This window comes from Marmota monax, unplaced genomic scaffold (assembly GCF_021218885.2).
Source record: "Marmota monax isolate L192 unplaced genomic scaffold, Marmota_monax_Labrador192_F-V1.1 WCK01_AAM20220418_F8-fsc02008, whole genome shotgun sequence".
Lineage (NCBI taxonomy): Eukaryota > Metazoa > Chordata > Mammalia > Rodentia > Sciuridae > Marmota > Marmota monax.
This window is the reverse complement of record NW_026695124.1, coordinates 17,747-28,883: the sequence shown is the minus strand read 5'-3', so window position 1 is coordinate 28,883 and position 11,137 is coordinate 17,747. Positions and strand designations below refer to the sequence as shown.

General features: G+C 42.6%; 1 protein-coding gene and 1 pseudogene across 1 annotated transcript; both read right to left on the bottom strand.

The window, feature by feature from the left end:
* Positions 1–606: 606 nt before the first annotated feature.
* On the bottom strand, positions 607–4,238 carry LOC124081820 (interferon-related developmental regulator 2-like; annotated as a pseudogene).
* Positions 2,721–9,411, bottom strand: LOC131423562 (uncharacterized). The gene is made up of 2 exons (XM_058573852.1): positions 4,245–9,411; positions 2,721–2,834 (listed from the first exon to the last, which is right to left on the bottom strand). The coding sequence occupies exon 1, from the start codon at positions 5,696–5,698 to the stop codon at positions 4,247–4,249; it is 1,452 nt and encodes a 483-aa protein (XP_058429835.1). The 5' UTR covers positions 5,699–9,411; the 3' UTR covers positions 2,721–2,834; positions 4,245–4,246.
* Positions 9,412–11,137: the final 1,726 nt, after the last annotated feature.

Genomic DNA, 11,137 nt, shown 5'->3' with positions numbered 1-11,137 from the left:
GTTTTTTTGGTCTATCACAGGAACATTGCTGGCTTTTGGAAAGAATGACTCATTTTACAAGAATCTCCTCATGAAAAAAATCCTATATGCTTATGAAATTATTCCTCACTGAATCTCCCATATAAGACCCCCTCAGTGGAACCCCTGCTTGGCCCCCTCATGTTGAATGAGAACACACACAAATGAAGGTGTGTACGCTAGCACTTCCCACCTCTACTTCCCAATATTTCCATGGCTTCTTACAGTTCTCTACCAAACATAACTTAAAAATTTTTCTCCTGAGAAATTCACAGGACATTAGCATGTGTTCACAAAGAAAGGTCAGAACTCAGGATAGGGGAATGGGAATCGTGGAGCACAATTTATCCATCACAAGCTTCTCATGAAATCACAGGGAGTAATTTATTCAGACCCTGACACACCTTATTAAACTGACTCCCTCATTTAACTGCCTTCATTGTCTTCCTATCCATAAGTTAGAACTTTAGGTCAGTAGCCACATTCCCATGCAGAACAGAATGTATTGTCAGTTCCTTGAAACCAGATTGTGCACAAGTACATTTTTAAATACTAGAGCAATTTAGTAAATTTAATGCAAAACAAGTCTTTCTTTTTGGTCATGACCAGTTTATTGTGTTGCTTTCCCCCTAGGATTATGACCATGTATAGTGATTTTCTCAGTTAGCTAAGGCAGGGGACAGACTCTCCCTAAAGAACATGAAGAATGCAGATAAGCTTATATTATATTTCAACTACTACTTCAACCACTGACATGCACCTTATGTAAGGTCCAGAAGGGATTTTTATAGGATACTTATGTTCCTGAAGGAATGTTGAATGGTGGAACAAACTGTGGTATCTCTATACCACGGAATACCACACAGCAATAAAAAGGAATGCACTGTTGACTCATGCATCCACTGGAATGATTGTAAGCACCTGAGTGAAAACATGAATCAATCTCAAATGACAAGTGTTATATAAGCAGAATTGAATGGCTTTTGCTCCTGGATTCTGGGAGGAAGTCTAAATCCTTAAAATTTCACAAATAATACAACTATCATTATTTATATCATAATTGTGATTCTGCTAACAGGTTGGATCTGATGCAAGAGAGGGAAGGTTGTTCACCACTCCTATGAGTTAGGGCTTTAACCAGCCCAACCTCAGGGCAGTGAAGGGAGATGGAGACTGAATTCAATCCCACATCCATTGATTTAATCAATCACATCTACATAATGAAACCCCAATAAAAGTTCTGGACACTGAATCTCAGTGGACATTTCTGCTTGGTGAATACAGTGATGGGCCAAGAGAAAGGTGTGCTGGATCCCACAGGGAGAGGGTCCTTGCTCAGACCCTCCTAGACTTCACCTGGTATAACTCATTATTTGGTTTGTCCTTGTTTATACCCTTTATAGCAGCACTTTAATCACCAGGATTCCATGAGTTCTATGCAGGAGTCACATGAATCCCCAAATTAGTATCAGTTGGTCAGAAATGTAGGGCTCCTGAATAGCCCTGTAATACAGCCAGCATCTGAAGTAAAGGTAGCCTTGATGGGGACTCTGCCCTTCGACTTGTGGAGCCTCAGCTCACTGTGATTGCTACTACCAGAGTCACAATGCAGTACACAAATTGGTGCCAATACACTCTCACATTATGTCATTACATAATCACAGAGGGGTCAGTCGGTAGCTTCCCTACTGACTACCCTGGGAGAGGCACACATTTGGCCTTACCTGAGAAAGGGCAGGAAGAGGCCATAGAGTTGAGTGCGGGGACAAAGGCCAGGGTCCCAAAAGTCCTGACCCTTCACTCATCCGCCCTATATCTGTTTTTGGTTTTGCCATTAAAAAAATAAAGTGACAATCACTGGCAGAGACCAGTTCTTGCACTCTCTTCTGTAAAAATATGGGCAACAATGTAGATAGACTTCTCTTCAGCTGGTCCGCCTCACAGGATGTCTGCCCACTTGTCCCTTACACAGCTGTGAGCCTTGGTCAGGCCTTTGAAGGTAGCAGCATTGTACAGGTGCTTCTCAAAGCATGAAATTTTGCAGGCCTTCAGGGAAGTGTCATCCAGCACCAGCACTGGGCCCAGGCCAAAGATGTCACGAAGAAGCTCATTGTTCTGAAGGTGGTGGTGCATGCCGGAACCCAGTACATCCTTGAAGGCAGCATAGATCTGGTGCCGAGCCCAGCTGTCCACAGAGAGCACTTCAGTCCAAAGCGGATTGTCTCTTCCTGGCATTCACTGCCCTCAACAAAGTTCAGCACAGCACGGAAAGTAGAGCGTTGGCCTTAGCATGGTACTTGTTGCTGTCAGTGGCCAGAGTGCACAGGGTACCACAGAGTGTCTCCATGTCCTCATAAACGATGTCCTCCTGGACATCAGCAGCAGCCACATAGCAACCCAAGCCGAGAGCGGAAACACAGTGGAGCTCAGCTATTTGAGCTGTCACTAAGCACAGAGATCAGCAGGGGCTGCAGGCTGTGGAACAGCTCCTCACCATTGGGTCCAGGGCCCATTTTTGCCTACTACATATTTATAAACAGCATGTTTTGCTAGTGGGTGAACAGGTGGCCCTGACTTTCAGGAAAACAATGTAGCACTGTAGTCCAAGGGACTTGAACCCTTCATGGGCAAATTCAACAATATCTGCTTCTAGGCAGTCACTGGAACATATACCAGTAATCCCAGCTACCTGGGTGACTAAGGGAGGAGGATGGCAAGTTCTAGGTGAGCACAGGAAACTTAGTGCAAACATGCCTCAAAACATAAAATCTGGGTGTGTAATTAGTAGTGGATGTTTGCTGAGCATGTTCAAAACCCTAGATATTGGGGGGAAAAAAGAGAGAAAGAAACAAACAAAATTAGACACCTACCTTCCAGGAGGCACAGAGAGAGAGAAGGTCAGTCAAAGAGTTCAAGGTCTCAGAATGAGGAAGAAAGAGCATAGACCAACTGTGCTCTATGATGTCAAAATTGTATATTTAAAAGTTTCTAAAGGATTTAAATGTTCTTACCACACAGACTAAAAGTTAAATCATGGAAGTAGTGCGTATGTAAATGCACTGCATCATTTACAATGTATACAGAGGTCCAAAACCACATTGTGTCCCATAAATGTTACTAAAACACTGTCAATTAAAAAGTAAGTAAATACATTGAAGGGAAAGAATAATTTTCCAATTCCCCAATACTAAAACACTCAAATCCTAAAGGAATACATTCAGCTATATATTGGGAGTCATCTCATTTTGTAAGCTAACATAAAAAATGAAAACAACACAAATATCTCACAGTATAGTAATGGCTGAATTATGGTAAAATTCTGTGTGATACATGGACTTAACCTACATGCAAAAAAAACTGCAAAACTTTAGCATGGTATGATAGAGTTGATTTTTTTTTCTGTTAAATTAACTCCTAGGTAAAAGAACTTGAGGTTTATGAAAGAGAAATATCCTTGCCTCAGGCTCACTGTCCAAAACCAAATGAGAAAACGGTGAATATACAAGAATAGGGATTAAGAATTCACTCAAAAAACCTGAAACTCTACTTTGAACACATCAACTGTACGATCCAGCAATTCATACTTATGTTTTGCCCAAGAAAATGAAAGCATATATGCACACAAGGACTTGTACAAAAATGATCACAACAGCTTTCTTTGTAAAGGTCAAAAACTGCAGTCAACACAAATGTCCACCAGCAGATGAATGGAGAATCAATCTGTGGTACATACAAAGGACAACACACACGAAACTGAAATTCATTACACTGAATAAATAAGCCCTACAAGAAAGCACACACTGAATGACTACAGGGCCAGAACATAAACCAGATGAGTGGTTGCAAGGGATGGGAGGACAGAAAGTGATGACAAGTAGCCACAAGGAAATTTAAGGGGCTATAAACATGAGTTCATTATTATGCATGTATGAGTTCATGTTCAGGTGATGGTTTCCAGGCTCTTTATATATTTGTACGTTTTTATAATTTAAATATGTGCAGTGCATTGTATGTCAATCTGCCTCCTCTAACCAAAAAGAAATCACCTCATGTAACCCCTACCCACCCACCATCCACAGCTCTAACCACTGATTAACATTTTTGCATATTAAAGTGTAATATTGATAAACTCAATGAGTAGTCTCAAATAAATGAAGATCAAACTTTTAAAAACAAACCAAAGAGCAAAATTTAAAACCCCAAATGACAAAAAGGAGGGTTCTGACCTCTAGACCAGGGCTCTTCCATCTTCTACAGGATTCGCTTTATCAAGAGAACCGCAAACAGAGCTGCCAACCACGCCTGCAAGGTAGGAGGGCCTGGGACCCACCAGCAGAACAGGCGCAGCGGCCTGCTGAGGGGCAGAGCCGCCTCCTCCCCCTGCGCCTGCAAGGTAGGCGGAACTGTGACCACCCACAGAACAGGTCAAGTGGCCCGCGGAGGGGCAGAGCTGCCAACCACGCCTGCAAGGTAGGCGGGCCTGCGACCCACCAGCAGAACAGGCACAGCGGCCTGCTGAGGGGCAGAGCCGCCCCCTCCCCCCGTGCCTGCAAGGTGGGCGGAGCTGTGACAAACCACAGAACAGGCCCAGCGGCCTGCTGAGGGGCAGAGCCGACCCCTCCCCCCACGCCTGTAAGGTAGACGGAACTGTGACAACACACAGAACAGGCCCAGCGGCCTGATGAGGGGCAGAGCCGCCCCCCCCATGCCTGCAAGGTAGGCGGAAATGTGACCACCCGACAGAAAAGGCCCAGTGGCCCGTGGAGGGGCAGAGCTGCCAACCACGCCTGCAAGGTAGGTGAGCCTGCGACCCACCAGCAGAACAGGCGCAGCGGCCTGCTGAGGGGCAGAGCCGCCCCTTCCCTCCGCACCTGCAATGTAGGTGGAACTGTGACCACCGACAGAACAGGCCCAGTGGCCCGTGGAGGGACAGAGCTGCCAACCACGCCTGCAATGTAGGCAGACCTCTGACCCCCTGGCAGAACAGGCCCAGTGGCCTGCTGAGGGGCAGAGCTGCCCCCTCCCCCCGCGCCTGCAAGGTAGGCAGAACTGTGACCACCGACAGAACAGGCCCAGTGGCCCATGGAGGGGCAGAGCTGCCAACCATGCCTGCAAGGTAGGCGGAGCTCCGACCCCCCGGCAGAACAGGCCCAGCGGCCTGCTGAGGGGCAGAGCCGCCCCCTCCTCCAGTGCCTGCAAGGTAGGCGAAACTGTGACCACCGGCAGAACAGGCCCAGCGGCCTGCTGAGGGGCAAAGCCGCCCCCCGCGCCTGCAAGGTAGGCGGACCTGTGACCCACCAGCAGAACAGGCCCAGTATTCCGCGGAGGGGCAGAGTTGCCCCACGCGCCTGCAAGGTAGGCGGACCTGCGACCACCAACAGAACACGCCAGACCTGCAACCGACAGACAGAACAGGCCCAGCGGCCTGCGGAAGGGTAGAGCCGCACCCCCGTGCCTGCAAGATAGGCGGACCTGCGACCCACCGGCAGAACAGGCCCAGCGGCCTGCAGAGGGGCAGTGCCGCTGCCCGCGCCTGCAAAGTAGGCAGAACTGCGACCACCGACAGAACAAGCCTAGCAGCCCGCAGAGGGGCAGAGCTGCCGCCCGCGCCTGCAAGGTAGGCGGACCTGCTACCCACCGGCAGAAGAGGCCCAGGGGCCTGCCGGCGTGGTAGGCACATTGCCCCAATTGGAGGAGGGGCAGAGCCGCCGCCTGCGCCTGCGAGGGAGACTTTGCAACTATACAAGAGCAATATAAATATATAGGGGGAAAATTCAATAGCAACAACAGTTTAACCAAGCAGAAAGAAACGCGAACAGTATGAAGAGACAAGGAAAGAAAGGACCACAAGCAATGCAGGTCAACTCAACGTTAGAAGAGGTAATATCTGCAGCAGATGGAATGTCAAATAAAGAATTCAGGATATACATGCTTCAGATGATCTGGAGTCTCAAGGAAGACATCAGACACCAAAATCAGACAATGAAAGATCACTTCAACAATGAATTACATAAACAAATCCAAGAAGCAAAAGATCAAACTATACAGGGAGATAGAGGTTATAAAAAACAAACAAACAGAAATCCTAGAAATGCAGGAAGCAATAAACCAACTTAAAAACTCAATTGAGAATACTACCAGCACAGCAGAACACATAGAAGATAGAACATCAGACAATGAAGACAAAGTATTTCAACTTGAAAAGAACATAGACAGCTCAGCAAGACTGTTAAGAAACCATGAGCAGAACATCCAAGAAATATGGGATAACATCAAGAGACCAAATTTAAGAGTCATTGGGATACAGGAAGGGATAGAGTTTCAAACCAAAGGAATGAGCAATCTATTCAATGAAATAATACGAGAAAACATCCCAGACTTGAACAATGAGACAGAATCCCAAATCCTAGAAGCCTACAGGACGCCGAATGTGCAAAATCATAAGAGATCCACACCTAGACACATTATAATGAAGATGCCCAACATACAGAATAAGGAAAGAATTTTAAAAGCTACAAGAGAAAGGAAGCAGATTATATTTAGGGGTAAGCCAATCAGGATAACAGCTGATCTTTCAACACAGACTCTGAAAGCTAGAAGATCCTGGAATAACTGAAAGAAAATGGGTTCCAACCAAGAATTGTGTATCCAGCGAAATTAAGCTTCAGGATGGAAGATGAGATTAAAACCTTCCACGATAAACAAAAGTTAAAGGAATTTGCAGCTAGAAAACCATCTCTTCAAAACATCCTTGGCAAAACATTACAGGAAGAGGAAATGGAAAATAACAATGAAAACCAACAGTGGGAGGTAGGACAGTAAAGGGGGGGAAACAATCAAAGAGGAAAACAAACCATGTTTAGTAACATAAATAAACAAATATGGCTGGAAGAACAACCCATATCTCAATAATAACCCTAAATGTTAATGGCTTAAACTCACCAATTAAGAGACACAGGCTAGTAGAATGGATCACAAAATAAGACAAAACAATATGCTGCCTACAGGAGACACATTTGATAGGAAAAGACATACATAGGCTGAAGGTGAAAGGTTGGGAAAAATCATATCACTCATATGGACTTTGGAAACAAGCAGGAATGTCCATACTCATATCAAATAAAATAGATTTCAAGCCCAAGTTAATCAAAAGGGATAAAGAGGGACACTACATACTGCTCAAGGGAACCATACACCAAAAAGACATAACAATCATAAATATATATGCCCCAAACAATGGTGCAGCTATGTTCATCAAACAAACTCTTCTCAAGTTCAAGAGTCTAATAGACCACCATACAATAATCATGGGAGACTTCAACACACCTCTCTCACCACTGGACAGATCTTCCAAACAAAAGTTGAATAAGGAAACTATAGAACTCAATAACACAATTAATAACCTAGACTTAATTGACATATATAGAATATACCACCCAACATCAAGCAGTTACACTTTTTTTCAGCAGCACATGGATCCTTCTCAAAAATAGATCATATATTATGTCACAGGGCAACTCTTAGACAATATAAAGGAGTAGAGATAATACCATGCATCTTATCTGATCATAATGGAATGAAACTGAAAATCAACGATAAAAGAAGGAAGGAAAAAGCATGCATCACTTGGAGAATGAACAATAGGTTACTGAATGATCAATGGGTTACAGAAGACATCAAGGAGGAAATTAAAAAATTCTTAGAGATAAATGAAAACACAGACACAACATATCGGAATCTATGGGACACATTGAAAGCAGTTCTAAGAGGAAAATTCATTGCTTGGAGTTCATTCCTTAAAAAAAGAAAAAACCAACAAATAAATGATCTCATACTTCATCTCAAAATCCTAGAAAAAGAAGAGCAAAACAACAGCAAAAGAAGTAGAAGGCAAGAAATAATTAAAATCAGAGCTGAAATTAATGAAATCGAAACAAAAGAAACAATTGAAAAAATTGACAAAACTAAAAGTTGGTTCTTTGAAAAAATAAATAAAATCGTCAGACCCTTAGCCATGCTAGCGAAGAGGAGAGAGAACTCAAATTACTAGCATACAGGATGAAAAAGGCAATATCACAACAGACACTTCAGAAATACAGAAGATAATCAAAAATTATTTTGAATCCTTATACTCCAATACATTAGAAGATAGTGAAGGCATCGATAAATTTCTTAAGTCATATGATCTGTCCACATTGAGTCAGGAGGATATAGACAACCTAAACAGACCAATATCAATTGAGGAAATAGAAGAAACCATCAAAAGACTACCAACTAAGAAAAGCTCAGGACCGGATGGGTATACAGCAGAGTTTTACAAAACCTTTAAAGAGGAAGTAATACCAATACTTTTCAAGCTACTTCAGGAAATAGAAAAAGAGGGAGAACTTCCAAATTCATTCTACGGGGCCAACATCACCCTGATTCCTAAACCTGACAAAGACACTTCAAAGAAAGAAAACTACAGACCAATATCTCTAATGAACATAGATGTAAAAATCCTCAATAAAATTCTGGCGAATCGGATACAAAAACATATCAAAAAAATTGTGCACCATGATCAAGTAGGATTCATCCCTGGGATGCAAGGCTGGTTCAATATACGGAAATCAATAAATGTTATTCACCACATCAATAGACTTAAAAATAAGAACCACACGATCATCTCGATAGATGCGAAAAAAGCATTCGACAAAGTACAGCATTCCTTTATGTTCAAAACTCTAGAAAAACTAGGGATAACAGGAACATACCTCAATATTGTAAAAGCAATCTATGCTAAGCCTCAGGCTAGCATCATTCTGAATGGAGAAAAACTGAAGGCATTCCCTCTAAAATCTGGAATAAGACAGGGATGCCCTCTCTCACCACTTCTGTTCAACATAGTTCTCGAAACACTGGCCAGAGCAATTAGATGAAAGAAATTAAAGGCACAAAAATAGGAAAAGAAGAACTTAAATTATCACTATTTGCAGAAGACACGATTCTATACCTAGCAGACCCAAAAGGGTCTACAAAGAAACTATTAGAGCTAATAAATGAATTCAGCAAAGTGGCAGGCTATAAAATCAACATGCATAAATCAAAGGCATTCCTGTATATCAGCGACAAATCCTCTGAAATGGAAATGAGGACCACCACTCCATTCACAATATCCTCAAAAAAAAAAAAATACTTGGGAATCAACTTAAGAAAAGAGGTGAAAGACTTATACAATGAAAACTACAGAACCCTAAAGAGAGAAATAGAAGAAGATCTTAGAAGATGGAAAAATATACCCTGTTCATGGATAGGCAGAACTAACATCATCAAAATGGCGATATTACCAAAAGTTCTCTATAGGTTTAATGCAATGCCAATCAAAATCCCAACGGCATTTCTTGTAGAAATAGAGAAAGCAATCATGAAATTCATATGGAAAAATAAAAGACCCAGAATAGCAAAAACAATGCTAAGCAGGAAGTGTGAATCAGGCGGTATAGCGATACCAGACTTCAAACTATACTACAAAGCAATAGTAACAAAAACAGCATGGTACTGGTACCAAAACAGGCGGGTGGACCAATGGTACAGAATAGAGGACACAGAAACCAATCCACAAAACTACAACTATCTTATATTTGATAAAGGGGCTAAAAGCATGCAATGGAGGAAGGATAGCATCTTCAACAAATGGTGCTGGGAAAACTGGAAATCCATATGCAACAAAATGAAACTGAATCCCTTTCTCTCGCCATGCACAAAAGTGAATTCAAAATGGATCAAGGAGCTTGATATCAAATCAGAGACACGCCGTCTGATAGAAGAAAAAGTTGACTACGATATACATACTGTGGGGTCGGGCTCCAAATTCCTCAATAGGACACCCATAGCACAAAAGTTAATAACTAGAATCAACAAATGGGACTTACTCAAACTAAAAAGTTTTTTCTCAGCAAAAGAAACAATAAGAGAGGTAAATAGGGAGCCTACATCCTGGGAACAAATCTTTACTCCTCACACTTCAGATAGAGCCCTAATATCTAGAGTATACAAAGAACTCAAAAAATTAGACAATAAGATAACAAATAACCCAATCAACAAATGGGCCAAGGACCTGAACAGACACTTCTCAGAGGGGGACATACAATCAATCAACAAGTACATGAAAAAATGCTCACCATCTCTAGCAGTCAGAGAAATGCAAATCAAAACCACCCTAAGATACCATCTCACTCCAGTAAGATTGGCAGCCATTATGAAGTCAAATAACAAGTGCTGGCGAGGATGTGGGAAAAAGGGTACACTTGTACATTGCTGGTGGGACTGCAAATTGATGCAGCCAATTTGGAAAGCAGTATGGAGATTTCTTGGAAAGCTGGGAATGGAACCACCATTTGACCCAGCTATTCCCCTTCTAGGTCTATTCCCTAAAGACCTAAAAAGAGCATGCTACAGGGACACTGCTACATCGATGTTCATAGCAGCACAATTCACAATAGCAAGACTGTGGAACCAACCTAGATGCCCTTCAATAGACAAATGGATAAAAAAAACGTGGCATTTATACACAATGGAGTATTACTCTGCATTAAAAAATGACAAAATCATAGAATTTGCAGGTAAATGGATGGCATTAGAGCAGATTATGCTAAGTGAAGCTAGCCAATCCCTAAAAAACAAATGCCAAATGTCTTCTTTGATATAAGGAGAGTAACTAAGAACAGAGTAGGGACGAGGATCATGAGAAGAAGAATAACATTAAACTGGGATGAGAGATGGGAGGGAAAGGGAGAGAGAAGGGAAATTGCGTGGAAACGGAAGGAGACCCTCAGGGTTATACAAAATTTCATACAAGAGGAAGTGAGGGGAAAGGGGAAAATAATACAAGGGGGAGAAATGAATGACAGTAGAGGGGATAGAGAGAGAAGAGGGGAGGGGAGGGGATGGGAGGGGAGGGGGGATAGTAGAGGATAGGAAAGGCAGCAGAATACAACAGACACTAGTATGGCAATATGTAAATCAATGGATGTGTAACTGATGTGATTCTGCAATCTGTATACGGGGTAAAAATGGGAGTTCATAACCCACTTGAATCAAAGTGTGAAATATGATATATCAAGAACTATGTAATGTTTTG